Source organism: Fulvia fulva, chromosome 7, assembly GCF_020509005.1.
Source record: "Fulvia fulva chromosome 7, complete sequence".
Lineage (NCBI taxonomy): Eukaryota > Fungi > Ascomycota > Dothideomycetes > Mycosphaerellales > Mycosphaerellaceae > Fulvia > Fulvia fulva.
The window spans coordinates 3,811,913-3,830,264 of NC_063018.1; the positions used below are offsets into that span (position 1 = coordinate 3,811,913).

At 53.8% G+C, this 18,352-nt stretch overlaps 9 protein-coding genes across 9 annotated transcripts; 3 read left to right on the forward strand and 6 right to left on the reverse strand.

Moving 5' to 3' along the window:
- Nucleotides 1-541: 541 nt before the first annotated feature.
- On the forward strand, nucleotides 542-3,451 carry CLAFUR5_10584 (Mechanosensitive ion channel protein; the record flags this gene model as incomplete). The annotated part of the gene is made up of 1 exon (XM_047909732.1): nucleotides 542-3,451. The coding sequence occupies one exon, from the start codon at nucleotides 542-544 to the stop codon at nucleotides 3,449-3,451; it is 2,910 nt and encodes a 969-aa protein (XP_047763963.1).
- Nucleotides 3,452-3,984: 533 nt separating this feature from the next.
- On the forward strand, nucleotides 3,985-4,710 carry CLAFUR5_10585 ((S)-2-haloacid dehalogenase; the record flags this gene model as incomplete). The annotated part of the gene is made up of 1 exon (XM_047909733.1): nucleotides 3,985-4,710. The coding sequence occupies one exon, from the start codon at nucleotides 3,985-3,987 to the stop codon at nucleotides 4,708-4,710; it is 726 nt and encodes a 241-aa protein (XP_047763964.1).
- A 261-nt stretch (nucleotides 4,711-4,971) lies between these two features.
- On the reverse strand, nucleotides 4,972-6,365 carry CLAFUR5_10586 (putative sugar phosphate/phosphate translocator; the record flags this gene model as incomplete). Its single annotated transcript, XM_047909734.1, has 5 exons — nucleotides 4,972-5,319; nucleotides 5,367-5,992; nucleotides 6,042-6,047; nucleotides 6,107-6,174; nucleotides 6,232-6,365. The coding sequence occupies 5 exons, from the start codon at nucleotides 6,363-6,365 to the stop codon at nucleotides 4,972-4,974; spliced, it is 1,182 nt and encodes a 393-aa protein (XP_047763961.1).
- A 484-nt stretch (nucleotides 6,366-6,849) lies between these two features.
- Nucleotides 6,850-8,831, reverse strand: CLAFUR5_10587 (Heterokaryon incompatibility protein S; the record flags this gene model as incomplete). The annotated part of the gene is made up of 2 exons (XM_047909735.1): nucleotides 6,850-7,862; nucleotides 8,027-8,831. The coding sequence occupies 2 exons, from the start codon at nucleotides 8,829-8,831 to the stop codon at nucleotides 6,850-6,852; spliced, it is 1,818 nt and encodes a 605-aa protein (XP_047763962.1).
- A 353-nt stretch (nucleotides 8,832-9,184) lies between these two features.
- CLAFUR5_10588 (uncharacterized protein) lies at nucleotides 9,185-9,610 on the reverse strand (the record flags this gene model as incomplete). The annotated part of the gene is made up of 1 exon (XM_047909736.1): nucleotides 9,185-9,610. The coding sequence occupies one exon, from the start codon at nucleotides 9,608-9,610 to the stop codon at nucleotides 9,185-9,187; it is 426 nt and encodes a 141-aa protein (XP_047763959.1).
- A 248-nt stretch (nucleotides 9,611-9,858) lies between these two features.
- CLAFUR5_10589 (Tyrosinase ustQ) lies at nucleotides 9,859-10,898 on the reverse strand (the record flags this gene model as incomplete). Its single annotated transcript, XM_047909737.1, has 2 exons — nucleotides 9,859-10,732; nucleotides 10,783-10,898. 2 exons carry the CDS (start codon nucleotides 10,896-10,898, stop codon nucleotides 9,859-9,861), a joined length of 990 nt encoding a protein of 329 aa, XP_047763960.1.
- A 462-nt stretch (nucleotides 10,899-11,360) lies between these two features.
- CLAFUR5_10590 (Short-chain dehydrogenase/reductase) lies at nucleotides 11,361-12,197 on the reverse strand (the record flags this gene model as incomplete). The annotated part of the gene is made up of 3 exons (XM_047909738.1): nucleotides 11,361-11,590; nucleotides 11,647-11,719; nucleotides 11,769-12,197. The coding sequence occupies 3 exons, from the start codon at nucleotides 12,195-12,197 to the stop codon at nucleotides 11,361-11,363; spliced, it is 732 nt and encodes a 243-aa protein (XP_047764377.1).
- Nucleotides 12,198-13,969: 1,772 nt separating this feature from the next.
- CLAFUR5_10591 (MFS-type transporter cnsO) lies at nucleotides 13,970-15,660 on the forward strand (the record flags this gene model as incomplete). The annotated part of the gene is made up of 2 exons (XM_047909739.1): nucleotides 13,970-14,482; nucleotides 14,533-15,660. The coding sequence occupies 2 exons, from the start codon at nucleotides 13,970-13,972 to the stop codon at nucleotides 15,658-15,660; spliced, it is 1,641 nt and encodes a 546-aa protein (XP_047764376.1).
- A 670-nt stretch (nucleotides 15,661-16,330) lies between these two features.
- Nucleotides 16,331-17,408, reverse strand: CLAFUR5_10592 (Receptor expression-enhancing protein 4; the record flags this gene model as incomplete). The annotated part of the gene is made up of 2 exons (XM_047909740.1): nucleotides 16,331-17,324; nucleotides 17,380-17,408. The coding sequence occupies 2 exons, from the start codon at nucleotides 17,406-17,408 to the stop codon at nucleotides 16,331-16,333; spliced, it is 1,023 nt and encodes a 340-aa protein (XP_047764379.1).
- Nucleotides 17,409-18,352: the final 944 nt, after the last annotated feature.

The following is an 18,352-nucleotide window of genomic DNA, read 5'->3' on the forward strand; positions in this document are numbered from 1 at the left end:
GCTGTACGTCCAGGAGATCATGTTGTACCAGTAAGTAGATAGCTCAGCGCAATAGCGAAGCACTGTAAAGTGTGAACATGTGCTTGGCCAACGTTTAAGCTTCCAAAACCCTTGCGAAACGGCGATTGACGCCACTTAGGTATGCAGGTCCTAACGTCAACTGCTTGTACGCGATCCGTCCCCGCTGGAAGATCTCTGATCTAAAGCTGTAACATTCTTCACCAGCTCTCCTGCTGTTCTGTTGCTACATTTCTCCTTGGCGTGTACGATCAATTGCAATCATTTCGATCGCGAGAACATCTTCCTCGAGTCTTTTGCTGCATTGCGTGCGAACGGCGTAGTCCATTCTTCCAGTGAATCCACTTCCTCCAAGTTTCACCATCTCCCGATCGACCCAGCGATTGCATCACCCGAAGAATTGCCTGCGCGCCTCCAGGCGTCTGGAACGCTTGCCATTGACGACAGACGAAAGAGGCGTTCACCTTGAAACCGTTTGGTTTCATTCGCTCGTTCACTCGTTTTTCCTCACTTCGCAACAAGCATGAGCTCACAACTTCACGCGAGCCCATCGCAGCGAAATCGCATCTCCCGCGAGGGCTACAACCACATCCCGCACGAGCACCAAGACACCTCGTATTACGGCGGCAACATGGGCCATTCTCAGAACAACGACGCGACCATCGACATACCGCTCGAGCCCGTGCCGACTAGCACCAGCAGCGGTGGAGGGCTGCGGAATCCTCATACTGGGGCTCTTGATGCCAGCATGACCAACGAGGAACAACCACCACTTGTTAACGAGAAGAAGGGCTTCTTTCGTGGTCGCAGAGCGAAGCCTGTTGATGGCCAGCTGAACGGAACCGGCAATAAGGGCTACGATGGGGAGGAAGATGTGTTGACGACGATGGGCAAGATTTACAACAAGATTTACAGCTTCTCGATCATTACGAGGTATATGCTGTATGTGGTGCCGGTGGGGTTGTTGATTGCAATTCCAATCATCGTGGGGGCGATCATTGGAGGTGGAAACAATCCGCCGGCGATTGGAGGTGTGCCCATTGTGTGGTTCTTCTCGTGGATCGAGATCATCTGGTGCAGTCTTTGGGCGAGCAAGATTGTGGCGCATTTCTTGCCGTACGTCTTTCAGCTCTTTGTGGGAGTGGTGAGCTCGGGTGTGAGGAAGTATGCCACCGTCATTCGAGCACTTGAGATTCAGCTCTCGCTGGTTGGATGGGCGGTCACTTCTCTGGCGACGTTCAAGCCGGTTATGGAGAGAAACCCATACAACAGAACACATGCTGGGAAGATCAGTGGGAATGGCAAGTGGGTGGATATCGTGCAGAAGATTCTGGCTGCAGCGCTCGTCTCGACACTGGTGTTCCTGGCAGAGCGGTTTTTCATCCAGCTCATCTCGATCAACTACCATCGAAAGCAGTTCAACTCCAGGATTAAGGATTCTAAGCGACAAATCTACATTCTCGGTCTGCTGTACGATGCGTCTCGAATGATGTTCCCAGCTTTCGGCAACGAGTTCTACGAGGAGGACATCATCATATCCGATCAGCTGCAGCTATCGAAGCTGGGCGGTAAGAAGAAGGGCCATAAGCGGAATGGTAGTGCCACACCAATGAGGCTATTTCACAACATCGGACGATTTGGTGACCAGGTCACTTCAGCCTTTGGCAACGTGGCATCGGAGATTACGGGCAAAGAAATGTTCAACGCCAACAGTGCCCACTCGATCGTTATCACAGCTCTGGAGAGGAAGCGGACATCCGAGGCGCTGGCTCGCCGTATCTGGATGTCTTTCGTGGTCGAAGGCCGCGAAGCTCTCTTGGAGGAGGATATCGTGGACGTGCTGGGTTCTGAACGCAAGGCTGAGGCAGAGGAGGCATACGAGAACTTGGACCGCGACGCTAACGGCGACATCTCGCTCGATGAGATGATCATCACAGTCGTCGAGTGGGGACGTGAGCGCAAGGCCATCGCCAACAGCATGGTGGATGTGGCGCAGGCTATCAACGTGCTTGATCGCATGCTCTGCACTGTCGTCATGGTGGCCGTCATCTTCATCTTCATTGCCTTCCTGAACACAAACTTCGTCACTACCTTGGCCACCACCGGAACAGCACTTCTCTCGCTGTCTTTCGTCTTCTCGGTCACTGCGCAGGAGATCCTGGGTTCTTGCATCTTCCTCTTCGTCAAGCATCCCTTCGACATTGGTGACAGAGTCGACATTGCAGCCGATCGTTTTACCGTTGAGCATATCAGCTTGCTGTTCACTGTCTTCCGCAGAGCTACCGGACCAAAGACTGGTCAGCTCTGCCAGTATCCGAACATTGTCCTCAACTCGCTGTCGCTTGACAATGTCAGCCGCAGCAAAGCCCAGACCGAACAGGTCATCCTTGATGTCTCCTTCGACACTTCTTTCGATGATATTCAGATTCTGAAGAATGAGCTCAACAAGTTTGTCGCGGCACCTGAGAACAACCGCGACTTCCAGGCGGAGTTTGAGGTCGAGATCTTGGGAACCACAGATATGTCGAAGCTCCAGCTTCAGGTCGACATCATGCATAAGAGTAACTGGGGCAACGAGACTCTTCGCGCATCCAGACGCAGCAAATTCATGTGTGCTCTGGTCGCTGCTCTGCGTGCTGTGCCAATCTATCCTCCTGGTGGTGGCATCGATGCGCAGGGAAGCGCAGCAGCGCCGAACTACTCTGTGACTATTTCCGACTCGGAAGCGAAGGAGAATGCACAGCATACTGCCCAAGAGCGTGAAGAGGCTCGTTTGATCCCAATCAAGAAGATCCAGGAGGCAAAGGATGCAGATCCTCTCAGTCCCGGCGCCTCCTCCGGTCGGCCAGGCATGGCTGGCATGACCACCCACGACCGGAAGATCATCACCGACCTGACCTCTCGTGACCCAGCCTCGGACCCAGCTAGGGACCAGGCATGGACCTCGACCCGCAACGACGACGACAGCAGTACTTTAGGAGGGCGACCCAGCGTCGACCAACAAGATCTCAACGAAGTCCGCGGCCTTCTCCATCGTCAGAGCACACGTGGGAAGAGGAAGCCAAGCACCGAGCAGTCACGCACAGCATTCTTACAACCTGGCGTGCCCACTATTCACGAGCCCTCAGCGTCAGGCGCACACCCTTCAGTAATACAGCAACAACCCAGCTTTGGCAGCTACGCACCAGCACAAAGCTACCACCAGCAAACAGCGTACCGACCCACGCTGAGCACCCAGCCGACTCAGTATCAGTCTGCTCAAACCCAGCTCCCAACAGTTGCACCGACCTCTCCCATCGAAATGAGCCAGGTCAACCGCAGCGCCAGCAACCCATACAGAAACCGTTCCAACCTTGGCCCAACAACTGGCGGTAGGAACAATAATGATGACGATGATGAATTTGGTGATATGCGACCATACTCCGGCGTTTGAGATGGCTCGACAGTATTCTATAGATCGAGATGCGATGCGATGCATAGCGGGATCCATGCATGATGGGAGGATGTGTGGTAAAAGCACTATATTTTATCCTCACCTGCGAGGTCTGCCGCCTTGAGGCGGGCTTCAGATGCGGTGATGGGATGGCGTTCATTGAGTGTATGATAGATTGATCACGTACATATGTGGCTCCAGGCCGACGATCTTTGAAGGTACTTCCAGAGCTGCTTCACTTTGTGTTACCCTCGTGTGATGATTCTCGTCTCGATCTACACATGCTGGAGACATGGAGTTGTCCCCAAGCTGTCAGAATTGAAGCTTTGATGTTGCGTCATTGCTCTGGGTTATCCACGCCAACCTCAATGCCGCCGCAGGCATATAGCCTACACTGCTATTAATGGACGACATCGCTCCGTGACTTCATCTCGTACTTCCCAAATCCCAACGCCGTCACGTCAACCAGAACATCAAAGAAACGACATCACCACGAAACCCCCACTACCACCACCACCACCACAACCCCAACAATGCCCCCACCAAAATCAATCTGCTTCGACGTCCTAGGAACATGCTTCAGCTTCGAAAACGCCATCAAGTGCATCGAAACCCGCCTAGGCGCCAACCTCCGCCGCGTCAACGCCGACTCCAAATCCGTCTTCTTCCTCTGGTTCTTCGCCGCCCAACGCGATTTCACCTACACTTCCCTCGCCGGAACATACACCCCCATCGCGAAAATATTGTCAGCAACCTTCCAGCGGAGCTGCGCTGTTGTTGATCTGCCGTTGAGTGAGGTGAGTGATGAGGATGTGGAGGCTGTGATGGCGGAGGTGAAGAGGTTGGAGGCACGGCCGGGGTTGAAGGGGTGTTATGATGGCTTGAGGGAGGGGGGCTGGGATGTGTATGGTGTTACGAATGGGGGAAAGGAGACGAGTTTGGGGTACTATGAGTTGGCGGGGATTGAACTGGATGGGGAGCATTTGTTATCGTGCGATGAGATTCAGGTGGCGAAGCCGGATGGGAGAGTTTATGAGACTGCGCATCAGCATTTGACGAAGCGGGGACTGGGGGATGGGGAGGGGGAGAGGTGGTTTGTGGCTGCGCATGCGTGGGATCTGATTGCGGCGAGGAAGGCCGGGTTTCGGACGGCGTATTTGACGTTTGAGGAGCATGATGCGTGCACGAGTGTGTTTGGGGAGTTTGATTTGTATGCGGATAGTATGGAGGAGTTGTTGGAGAAGTTGAAGAGGGTTTAGGTGAGATGAGGGTGTGGTTGTGGTGTGATGTGCTTTTTGGCCATTTTTGGTGGCTACTGAGATTAAGTGTATATACTTTGCTGTCGACTTGTCCAATAGTATGGTCCGGTAGTGGTACAGATCTATGAGGTGTCTAAACGCCATAACGCCTGGGACGCTCGTCTCCGCTCCCATGGTACGTGTACGTGAAGCGTTCGTCTTGCGACAGCAGATTCTGGCCGCGCAGCTGTGGTTTCATCAAATTGCTGCGAGTGCCACACTCTAGCTGGATGGAGCCTTTGAGCCATAGTCCAAGTTCATGGAGCTTGATGGCCACAAGAAGTAAAGAGCGCCCATGACAACGAGGAGCACAGCTCCGAAGATCATGGCCTTGGCACGTGCAGGGTGGCTTTGCTGCACATTGCCGAGCATGAGTTGAGCATCGCGGCCCAGGTTCTTGACTCCATCGGCACCAAGCTTGTAATAGACCAGGCCAGCAAGAGCAATGGAGTATCCGAAAAATTGGAGAGGAGCCACTGGGTCGCCGAAAATGACCATTGATGCTACGACAAGCATAATATCCTTGAGTACACCAGAGAGTGTAAGAACGACGGCGGATGTTTTGCCGATCTGTGGTTGTTAGCAAGTCTTCGCGGATGCTAGTATCTCAAACTTACCAAGAAGACGACAGAGACGTTGAGAGCGAAAGCGACTGCTGCGTTGGCGATCAAGGTGATGATACCAACGCTGTAGATGTCGCTCATGCCCATCTTCGGGAGCTCAACGAAGAGAGTGAATGCGCCGTTGATGGCAGCGCAAGCTGGTGCGTAGAAATAGAGAGACACAAGTGGGCCCATCTTGAACTCTGGCGCGCTCAGGATGCGCTGCACCATAACCAGGCGAACTGCCTCGAAAACGATTCCAGCCAGCTGGATCAGGAACCCGATCATGACGAACTGGATCTCGCCATAGGAAGCAATGACCACACCGACGACGATTGCCGACACATTGGCGAGCTTCTTTGAGTCGAATGGAGCGATGGCGAATGCGAAGGTGGCCAGAAGTGTTACCACAGCGTTGAGCGCCTTGAGCATCTGGATGAAGGACACACTGAGGTACAGGTAGGCAACGTTTCCGCAGATCAGACTGAAGCTGAAGAAGAGACCGATTGGCAGGATGGCGCGGATGTATGTTTGTGTGTCCATTGGCACCTTATGCCGGGAGTCGAGTACTGTGGTGAATTTGGCCAGACCTTGGGTCACGGCCGTGGCGAAGACCATGTGCCATGTTGTGAGGAACAAAGCTGCGGCCTGTCAGTAGTGATATGCATTACCAGATACGGCTGTACCCACGAAAGTCTAGTTTATGGTTAGCAGGCTGTTCTTGATGAACCGGTGTTGTATGTTACTGTACATACCAAACTTTGCTGTGTGCAGGACCCATTTGTTGAACAGGATGACGCTGGCACTGAGCGAGATCCATAGCCTGTCACATGGTCATAAGCTTCGTGATGATGGCCGCGGAGCAGGATTCATGCCTTACGCAATGTAGAATGCCGGGTGGATATCGTTCTTGGGCTCAGGCTTTGGTTGCGGGAGGGCTGCTGCCTCTGCGGCGCCGCTCTCGAGCTCGCGCTCCTTGTCGCCGGATATGCGCTTGTCGTCTGTCGAAGCCATGGTTGATGGATGTGATGTCGGAGACGAAGTCGCTTGGACGCTTTTTCTTGCGTGTTCGGCAACAGAAAGGAGAGTTCGGGGGATCGTGGCGTGTCTGGGAGGACCCTGGCTACGATCGACGGTTGGTTGAGCGAGAGAGATGAGGTGACGAATCAGGACAGCACGGCCACCTCTCCGGCCAGCCCTTGTTCACTGTGAAACATGAACGCGTGGTCGTGCTTTCCGCATTGATCCATGACACGTTCTATTTTACACACATCCATGTCACGCTTTAACCATGCGCGTGCTCATAAGACAGGAACGACCCATACCATACCATCAACGCCGACACCAGACCGCCCCGCGTCTGCAGCCATTGGAAGGGAGACCAGCTCGCGACTTGGTCAAGACCATGCTGAGCGCTGCCCACAAGACGACAGTGTCCAAGGGCGTGCGAGCGCATGGTCTATTCTCATGCAGAAGAGACACATGCTCGCCTTCCACCTCATCCATTCCCAGTCCTCCTGGTCTCTCGCCTCCGCATAACCATACCCTTCAATGACCTCCGATGTGAGCGTCCTTGCTTCCTGTTGCGAGTCACCTTGCCCTTGAGCATAGTCGCGTACCCAACAATCTCATCCTCCCGCGCCTTGATCTCCATGCGCCTGCTCAACACCTTCTCCTTTGCCAGTAGTTCAATCTGCGGACCCAAGGACTTCCTGGGCTTGACGATGCGCCCATCCTTGATCCTGTCAGCTCGCCGGTGCGTTTCGATGCCTCTTCGAGCTTGTGCCACACGACCGGCTTCGAGGACGCCGTTGAGGTGTGCGGCTTTTTCGAGGTCCATCAGCGCTTTCCATCGCTCCATTTCCATGCCTTCTAGCCATTCTGCAAAGGCCGTCTCTTCTTGCTTGCCAGTGCCTTGCACTGCTGGCGCTGGTGCGGGAGTGCCTGCTCGGGAGGGACCAAGTACATCACAGCTTGCTCGCTTGTTGCGCGTCTTCGTCTGCTGCTTGCCCTCCACTAATGCGACGGCGCTATCCTCATGTTGATGACTGGTATGCTTTCGCTCGACTTGCATCTCCGCTAGCTGTTGGTCGATATGCTTGGCCAGCGACCATCGCTCAAAGTGTTCCGTGTCATCCGCCTCGTCGACAGGCTCTTCACGTTCGATGGGTCGATCTGTGAAGGCGTCGAACGCGTCTTTGGGTATCGCGCTGATCCATCTTGAGATTCTGTATCGCTTGGTGGAGGGAACGTGGATGGCAGCTTCATCGTATGCTGTCGATTGCATCCTCATCCAATGCCATTTCGTACAGTCACTGATGGGATCTCCTGGCCGCGCATTGCTTGGGAGGAGAGCTCCTCGTATTCTCAGGATTGAACTTCTTCGGAAATTGAAGGTGATTACAAGGATTGCGGCAGACAAGGAGGGAATCTTTGCAAGGATACGATCGAAGCTTGAAATTGCTATCACGATGGCCACACGGACGATCTGACGACCACAGTCTCCTTTCGCTACAAGTGTGTGGGAGCACTTCATCTGCCTTTGCGTTCGTTCCCACGGTGGCATTGCAAACTCAGCGGACCTGCTGCTCCGACCGACATTCAGTCCTCGAAGATGGACTTCCCGCCGTACTTATTCCCATACAGTGCTCGAGCGGTGCCCGAAGTATACATACCATCATAAGTATGCTCGCCACCATTCAATGGACCGACAAACCCACTAGCAATCTCGTCTCCAGCTTGAATTCTGGCATTGCCTCCTGTGAAGAAATTCCGATACTGAGGACTTGCCGCCGGGTTCTGCGCAGCTTGAACGATGGCAGCACCGAGCGCTGGGTCTACAGATTCTGTTGCTTCCTGCAACACTGCTGCAGCTTCTTCTGGTTCCTCCACCTCCGCAGGTTGAACGAGCTCGGCAGCATCCTGGACCACAAGTTGAGCTTGCATTGGCTTCGCGGCGGGAAAAAGCTTCTCTAGGCTGTCGACGAAACCTGAGATATCGTCCACCAAAATCTTGAACTTCCGCTCATCGTGCAAGGCCCAAACGGCCTTTTGGCTGGTGGAGGTCCCTCTCTGTCTCGCGATGGCCAGCCTTGATACTTTCCTGGCAAGTGCTTCGATCGACCGGTCTCCGATTTCTGGTGTGGTTGTCGCTGGAGCGCCGCGAAGTTTGTGACGTTGAGCCGCCTTCTCAGCCGTCTCAAGCCCTTCCTTGATCTCTCCAAGCAGATACTGGACGGTGTCGGCTTCTTGTGGTGTAGCGAGGTGGACCTTATCTTGAAGTTTCGACGCATCGTCGACCAGATCGACGCTGTGCCTCCAACGTGTCAAGCGCAGGTCGAGTAGGTTGAGTTTGAGGGCAGTCTTCTGATACGATTTTCCATACTTCAGGCCAGAATCGATGTAGTGAAGAGTGTTGACAGTCGAATCGAACAGGGCAGCAAGGCCAACTCCGCCAATGGCAACGCCGACGACCTCCATGATTAGTGTTTAAGAGGCAGATCTCGCGGCCTTAGTTTTGGCACAAGGATTGAGCAGGATTCAGGATTGCAGCGTCCCTTTGTGTCTGACAGCGTGGGAGTTTGTGACACCCCCTTTGAGGCGACACAAGCGCCCTCTGGACAAACTTGAGGTGTGGCCTCTTCAGCTGCTGCAGGGCGCCGACTGTGGCTTTGTCGCTTCACGATGGAACCCCACCATGCACCTGCGCTGTCGATGTATGAGCAGACATGGGGTTCCGAACCTGGGATGCCGTAGATCTGTGTAGATCTGTATGCGAGAGGACCTCCCGTTGCCGGGCAGTGAAAGCGAGACTGTTGAACATCGCCGGGCATTCAAGAGTCCCCCACCATACCTCTCGCACCTCCATACCTGACACAAAGCCAGCGCCCATCGATCAGCTGAAACTTGGAAACACCGACGCTTTGTCTGATCACGCCAGGTGGGATGCCAGTGGCTTCCACCGTCATGAACACGCTTGCCGAGCCAGCTCGTTCATCCACTTCCGTGTGGAGGTCGAGAAGGCGAAGGCGGTACTGCGGGTGCTCTTGTGCGATTTGTCGTTGCATTTCCAGGTGTTCTTCAAGTCCCTGCTCGGCGATGCCGCCCTGTGGGTGTTCCGAATCTGCTCTGAAGATGGCCGCCATCTGATTCCAGCCACTCGCACTGGGGGAGAAGTTCCGGCCGTTTAGGGACTTGACGCAGTTGTGTGCGATGCCTTCTACATGAGTTGCAATCATTTGTATAGGGGTTTGATCCATTGCGAGATATCAATGGTAGTGTCAAGGGTGATTGGGAACCCGGTTAGTGCGAACGGATAGTACAACGCTCGGCGAAGGATCAGCTAGGCAGTGGTCAACCGCGAACAGCTGCAGTAACACAGGTAAGACCTCTCTACGTGGACCACCTAACTAACAAACATTATTAAGTAACATCATGGTTGCATACAGCATGCAGTATGCCATCCCAATCATCTCCACCCGTTTCCTCGATCAAGCCTCAGGGCTTCTCACACATATTCCGCACATATCACTCCTCCACGCGGATCCAAGACGTCCCTGATCGTCACATTTGGCAAAATCCCTACCATCCACAGAACATGATCCAAAGTCGTTACACCGGACGGATCGCCATCATGCTCTGTAATCTCTGGCCCAGGCATAGGCCAGTTGTTCATGCCATTGAACTCTGGGCTCAAGTTGGGACCTCCTATTTCCGTATACCGGCCGGGGTCCGCTCTTTGCCATAGCGAGTACAGACGGTCGAGGTTCGTATGATGCAGGAAAAAGATGGGGTCGCCTGGGGCGAGCATTGCATCTGCCATGACACCGCCAGTCCCAGCATGGCCAGACCAGTGCGGACTCAGCCCATAGCAACTCATGGCAGGCCAGTAGTCTGGGATTGCGAAGCAGTCATCAATGTAGCTCTGACCGGCATTCTGGAAGTCGTTTACGCTGATAGCACGCCGTAGGCAGTACGGTTCTCCAGCTGCCGAGTCAGCGTTCACGACGAGTGTGACGTTCGCGAATGGACCAGTTGAGATGCAGCCATCCGCGCCAGTGCCATCGCCGCCAAAGCCAAGCTCGGCGTCCCATATAGGAGATTGTCTGATGTTGCTTGCGTGCTCCGCCTCCGCCCAGTAAGGCACGCCACCTTGATAGCCGCAATGTTTTTGCAGCAAAGTTTCATGAGCTTTCATGTAGTAGCGATGCCATGGCAGAAATTGCCCCACACCATGGATGTGGTTCGACTGTCGCACGTGGGAGTACTGCAGTTCGTCCCAAACGGTCCTCGCACCTGGTACTCCGTATTGTGCAGGAGTGTCTATGAGACACCTCTCCGCATCCAGATACGCACGTTTGCTCGCAGGAGTCAAGCTCGTCCTTCACCTTGTTAGCACCTTTGTAATGATTGGCGCGTGGCTGAGACATACCATGATCTCCTTTGCAGCGGCGCCGTACAGCCAAATTGACGCTCTTCAAGCTGTGATGCATCTGACTGACATGAAAGGATAGCGAGACTCGAGATCAGCTGTAGAAAGTGTTTCATCGTAGGCGAATTTGCGTTTGCGGATGCAGAGGAAGGAAGCGGTGTTCAGCAAACAAAACCAAGAAGAGATGCTGTGCCCTTCTGCTGCGACAACGCCGCCGATTAGGCACACGCTGTCCCACCTTGGCGGATGATAACAAAAATTTGCGTGCAGAATCATCGCGAAGCACGAGATTGGTGACATGGTTGTGGTGCCGAACAAGTGGTCAATGAGCAGTGCTGCCGTGCTCGCCCTACCACGATCGTGGTATCGGGATGACCATAAGCGGAGACGAAGCTGCAAGTACTGGACTGTTTCACATGATATCAGCGTGCGAAAGTTTCGACACAGACGAGGACATACCTCAATGTGGCGATCTAGGCCGACAAGTTGTACGCAAAGTAGTGTCCGCTTCTCCCGGTCGACTTCTGCCATATGCAATTTTGATGACTAGCTATGTAAGCTTTCACCGTACCAAGGAGTTACATTAGTTCGGTATATGAGCCATCGGTAAGCACAGCTGAGCTGCGAATGTTCGAACTCATGTCCCCAGCCAGAAACAAAGTGACGTTCCCAACATCATACATCATTGGCGCCGCTCTCGTGGAGCCAGGCGCATCTTTCACTTTTTCAGTGTTCATCAACGTCTTCATGTGCGTCTTTGCTTCTTCGTACGCCTTGGCAGATTGATGCTGTCCGGCGTTCGTGGGAGCTACATGCCACCCATTACCAGCTTTCACGTCACGACATAGACGCACGTCGGCTTACCTTGTAGAACAACTGCGTTGCATCGGATGTCTCCGCTACCCAGCTCGCGTGCAACATCTTGCGTCAAGTCAAGCTGTGTGGCGTCAGCTCCAGCGGTCGATTGCCATCAGAAGATCACTTACAACACGCCTGTGCTGTTCCTCGTCTTTGCCTTCAACATCACCTGGCACATTGACGATTGTTCCCTTTCTTTGTTCCGCCATAACTTGCCCAATAGCTCTACTCAGCTCACCTAGGCCTATAACTTCAGACTGCTTCCCTACAGTGTTGACTAAGGCATCGATGTTCTCCAACCCAAACTTCTCTTTCACAGCCTCAATCAACTGCTTTGGTGTTTGGACATCTTGCACGTCACGCTGCTCGAATTGGAAGTGGGTCCCCAGACCTGCATTCAGCGAGGGATCGATCGGCTGTGTATCGACGCCCAGCACGAAGGCATTCGCTTTCAACAGTGTCTTGCTTATCACAACTCCTAGCGGGCTCGAGGCCGAAGTAACAACACAGATGCGGTACTGGAGGTTGATCGGGGCGGAGCGTTCGATGATGGACATGATTGTTGCCGAGACTGCTTATATTGCTAATTAGGGGGCACTTGTTTGTATGGGTTGCTTGTGTGTGCTGTATTGCAGACTGCCATGCTAGAAATGAAGCATCGTGACCTCTGACGGACGTACGGGCGGACGATCATGGCATCGCGGGGTATTGTTCGATCCTCTTGATGCTCTGCGCTGGACCGGACTTCACCGTCAATGGTCGCATCAGTGTCGCTGCGACGTACTCCAAGGATGCATAGGTGCTTGAGTCAGGAACACGTCAGGTGGTCGTTGGTTGTTGATGTTGCTGTCAAGCCGATTTGAACAACACGATCGTAACCATACGAGCGGCTGCAGAATGGGACAGATGTCCCGAAGTGATGGTACTGCAAGAGCCATGTAGCAATCACATCAAATGAAATGCAGTTGTCGAGACGATAGAGAAGGAAGTCGCACAAAGCACGCGTCATGAACGCGCTGATTGAGCTCTGACCAGGTCGCCAAGGAAATGTGGGTGAATTCATGTTCATCGCGACTCGGTTTCTTCCGTTCTCACATGATGGACTCGTGCAACAACAGGTTCAACGTGTGCTATCACCTAGCCACAGCACATACATGGGCTCTGTATGATGAATGACCCACGAGGCCGTCTCCAGACACTGGAGCCACGGCCTCCTTCCACTTCCGACCATTCATCGATGGCGGGTTCCTCCGCACGCCTGCGTACAAAACGGCAAGAAAGGCGGACCGTCAGGCTCGGAACAATGCTCTGCAGTCATACCCACTCCGTCGACCTCACACGAGATCCGGACTATTCCGAAGCCTCCTCAACCACCCACAGCGAACTAGTGAACATTTGAGAGAGCTGTGCGGCAGGATAAAATGATAGAAGACTCGGAGAAAGCCGCTACCTGAGTTATGCGAGCACATGGTTTCTCCAACATACCCCAGATGTTCATGCATCACTGCAGGTGAAGATCTGCACGGCCGGGCGCTGTTCGCATGTCTCCAACGTGGAGCCCATTTCGCATTGCATAGCGAAGCAGAACATATGCGCTGACTTATTACGCACGCTTGCACCATCGAGAATCAAACACAAGGTTCTCTAGGTAGCGAAACCGATGCTACTTCGGATTACCTTCTCTGGGACTCAACAAGTACCTCTCCCAGCAAATCCAGCCATTCTAACCGCTGCAGTAGCCAATCCTTCGAAGCGTTCCTCAAGACATCAGTGGCGCTCTTCCAGGAGGAGCTTGATGGATAGACAGGGTCCGGAGCCATCTGCGAGCCTACAAGAAGAAGGACATTTCTCCTTCAAGAACAACCAAGACATCCAAGGAAATACCTCCGCACTTCAAGCCACGTGCCATGTCGTGCCCAGCACGCGACGCCGGAAATGTATTGCCACACCATGGAACGTACCGTAGGGCTACCTTGAACCTGCTGAGAGGCCACTCTGACAGGACGACACATCGTCAGCCAATGCGGCTTCCACGCTTGGTTGTTCCTTCAGTATCATCCAGGCATTAGGGCGTGTGGGAAAATGCCATGAGGTCTTCTGGCATCGACATTACCCGGTGCATCGTATCTGATAGATCCCGTGCTGCAAAATCTCACGGTGCATCGGTAATGCGTTCGAGCTATGAGGAGTGCTCGTGCTGCTCGTGGCGGAGAATGGACCTATGGAATATGCAGTAGGTCATTGGCGGTTCACATATCTTTCCCTCATCCTCCGTATCTAATCAACTCTTTTATATCCCTTCCCACCTGAACTCTAACACTCCTTCATCATGGCCCACAGCCCGGGACGCAGCGATGCAGACAGCCTCGATACCAAAGAAAAAGCCATCGAAGCCTTCACCCACATCGAAAACATCGACAGCAAGAATGACCAAGCCAAAACCAAGGGCCTCAGTGCCGACGATCGAGTCTGGCTTGCCAACATGGAACCCAAAGAACAAAGCCGCATCTACCACAAAGTCGACAAACGGGTCGTACCCATGTTAGCTCTCCTATACCTAATCGCGCATCTCGACCGCGCCAACATCGGGAACGCCAAGATCGAAGGCCTCGAAACAAGTCTTGGGATGACTGGGAATGATTACAACATTGCTCTGGTGGTGTTCTCCATACCTTACGTTTTGTGCGAGGTGCCTAGCAATATTCTGCTGAGCAAGTTTACGAAGCCGAGCTTTTATATTGGGATTCTGGTTACTTGTTGGGGGATCATCATGACGATGAGTGGAGTTACGGAGTCTTTTGCTGGATTGCTCGTGACGAGGTTCTTGATTGGGGTCTTTGAGGTGCGCTTTCACTCAGACGTTTACATCAGACAGTACTGACAGTTGCCAAGTCCGGCTTCTTCCCAGGTGCGATCTGGCTCGTATCGGAATGGTGCCCACCCCAAAAGACCCAAACCCGCATGGCCTGCTTCTATCTCGCATCCGCCGCCTCTGGTGCCTTCTCCGGCCTGCTTGCAGCTGGTCTAGCCCAAATGGACGGTCTCGGCGGGTACGAAGGCTGGCGATGGATCTTCATCATGGAGGGCATCGTCTCCGTCCTCATGGGCGCACTCTGCTTCTTCGCCCTCCCAGACTCTCCCACCACTGCCAAATGGCTTACGCCCGACGAGACCAAGTTCCTCGAACTGTCACACATTGCCTACCGCGGCGTGAGAACGAAGGATAAGAAGAATGCTGATGGCGAGAGGAAGAGGAGAGTCAATTGGCAGGTCATCAAAGCTGTCGTGACAGATTGGCAACTCTACCTACAAAGCATCGTCTTCTGGTCCAACACTGTGCCCAACTACGGCTTGAAATTCACCATGCCGTCGATCATTCGCAACATGGGCTTCGCGTCGACGCAAGCACAGCTCTTGACGGCACCTCCATACGTCTGCGGTGCAATCGCGGCTGTGGTGAGTGCGTTGGTGGCGGACAAGTTGGCCTGGCGGATGCCGTTCATTGTGGGACACCAACTTCTCCTGGTCATCTCGTTCTCGGTCTTGTTCTGCTTCGCAGCGGACATTGCGGATAATGTCCCGCTGTGCTACGCTATGGTCTGTCTGGTTTGTGTCGGACTGTACCCAATCATTCCAGGCAACAACTCCTGGACGATCAACAATCTCGCAGGGGCGGGGAAGAGAGCTGCTGGGATTGCGTTTATGGTAAAAGCTCCATCATTCTTCCCTACAGCTTCAAGCCTACTAATTCTTTCGCAGATCATGATCGGCAACAGCGGCGGATTCGCAGGCTCGTTCATCTTCCTGGAGCGCGAGGCACCTCGCTATGCCACTGGCTTTGGCAGCTCTTTGGGTTTCGCGACAGCTGGGATCATTGCCGCTTTGACGCTCGAGTTCTTGTACTGGAGCCATAACAAGAGGCATGAGCATTTGACGGAGCAGGAGGCGATTGCGAGGTATGGCGAGGAGGAATTGGAAAGGATGGGAGATAAGAGTCCGTTGTTCAAGTATGCGCTGTGAAGGAGCAACCAGTGCATTCACCAAGGCCTGGCGACACAGTATGCTGCTGGCGTCTATCTGTGGCTAACCGTACGGCAAAGAACAACAACCGTCCTGGATCGGATAGCCTCTCAACCACAACTGCCCACAATAGCATCGCTTATCCTGCCTTGCTATGAGTGCGTGGTGCGGAATCGAGTCAGCGACTATGAATCTAGCCACTTCGCCATTCGACCCAGGATAGTTGTCGACAATACTTGAGATTCCAGGCAATATCAAGGCGAAGTATCCCGTGCCTGAGCCTGGGTTTGGCACGTGTCAATCAGGACTACTAGTCAAGATTGACGGCACAAAAGTCTACGAGTAGTGGTGAATCTTCCTAGTCCCGGCAAGCGAGCATGCAATTACAGGCGAACCAAGATGATGTGTGCCCAGAAGCGTCCACCGTAAGCGCGCCCAACATGTGGCCACGATAGACGATGAAGTTGGGTATGTAGTCGTCAAAGTACATGCATTCACAAGCTGTTCGCAGCATCTCGGCCGCTCTCATGGTTCCCAGAGCGTTTCCCGCTCAATGCGGCAGCCCCTCTCCAGGCTCTCATGTAACGTGTCATCATCTATGCTACCGTGTCATTGCGCCGTGTCTCCCAAACGCCATCCCCACTGGTGTTCATTCAAGTTCATAAAGTCGTTACATGTCCTTCTTAGGCTCCACCACGCTATCCTTCTCCCCATAATTTCCCCAAATCCAATTACTCCATCCCGGCTTCTGCTCTCCAGGAGTCCTACCGGGCGGCGTCCTATCACGATCCTGGCGTGGACGGAACTGGTCAGGGTCCGGCATGGTCTCGTAGCCCAAATCTTCAAACTCGGACTCTGAGCGCGAGGCGTGCATGTATGGTGCGTCTGGTGAGAGGTACGACTTGCGACTTGAGGGTGCTTGTGGCGCGCCTGACCGGGACTGTGATCCGCTTGTTGCTGCGTCGTCGGCGTCGTAGGCTTCGGCATCGAAGGCTTGGAGGAGGGTCCGGAGGCGTTCGCGTTGAGTATTGACGAAGTCGTTGCGGTCTTCGCCACGGAGGTCTGAGGGGATCAAGGTTCCAGAACTGGCGAGATCGCGAGCTGCGGCGTCATGGGATGTGGCGTCGGGGTATGTGCTTTGCTGGAGGACTTTGCCGAGCATGTTGAAGATATGGCTGGTACCGGCTGTCGCGAGACTTTCGCGAGCCGTGGGCATGGCAAAGCGGTTGAAGAGGTGTGTTGTGTAGCTGACATTGCGGCTTGGTGGTGGTGTTGGTCTGCGCGGCTCTTGACCCAAGACGTTCACTCGCACATACTCAATCGCTCTCTTGACAGCATCCAAGCCTGCAGCCTTGCCCTTGGCATGCGCATCACTGATCATGCGATCGATCTGTCGTTCGTGGTCTTCGAGGAATGGGTGGATGTGCTGTTTGTAGATGAAGACGCTGCCTTGCTGGCCGGGCAGGACGAGGTAGAGGTGGACGCCGAAGCGGATCCAGCTGTAGAAGGGAACCCAGGAGAGGATGAAGTAGAGCTGCGACTCAACGGCTAGGAAGAGCGAGAGTGTGGTCCAGTACATCAGCCATGGTGTCAGGACTGCTGGGTCGGAGGTTCGGAGCGCTTTGTAGGAGAAGAAGACGGGGAGGAGGATGGATGTGACCGAGCTAGAGAGTGCAAGTCAGTACTCTGTAGGCTGCGATCGTACCCTACGCTACTCACGTCAAGATATCTGCGATGAAGCCAAACATGTTGTCGGTGCTCGCGTGACCTCACCGCGGTCGTGCGAGTCTAGAGCTGTATGAAAGCGGTTGCCGTATCACAACCACTGCAGCTTCGTCGCACTTATAACAGCGCGATGTGTGATGACAGGTGTACTGTAACGTGATGCTAAGGCAGCATCTTAGGAAAGGCTGTTGTGACTTGTAGAGACCTGAAAGAGACCTTGTGCTGGAGCTCGTTTGGACAGCCCCACCACCTGACGCTTATCATGGTTATCTAACACGCTAGCGCGATCACGTGCATGTCCGTGCACAGGTCGTCACTGACCGCGTTTCTGTCTTTGCACCTCAACTCTCGATACTAAAGTCGCACTGCATGAGACGCATCTTCACCATGCTCGAGAGAGGGCCCATGGGATAGATCACGAACCAGAAGAGTCCAAGCATAGCGACAACGCGTCCGCCATGGCGGAACTCCGCGGCAGTGTCCCGAAGACAAAAGGACAGTGCAACAGCACGAACTACCGAGGGCTCCTGACAAAAGAGGTGGCCGCTTGCACAACTACAGAGCCACTTCTTTAGGTACCCACGACAGTGCTCTCGCAGCGTAGCAATCGCTGCAGACGTGGAAGCGGAAGCGTTGTACGACGCGTCTCTCTACAAGACTGCTTAGGCCTACGGTACCCGGAGCGTTTCGCATAGGTCATGATCATTCTCTACATTTAAAGCACAGCGGCCACCTTTTTTGTCCTGAGCCCTCGTACGACGATCTGCCCATCGCTATGGACGAACCATGAAGAACCAGCAGCAATGATACCGTCGAATTCAATGCTGAATCTGGATATACCTAGCTAGGACTGTCCACTACAAGCGACCGCCAGGACCACAAACCTACGCCATGCTAGCACAGTCCAAACCTCATCAATTCATACAACCAACACGTGTAACCAACTCGACGTAAGGATATCAGCCAA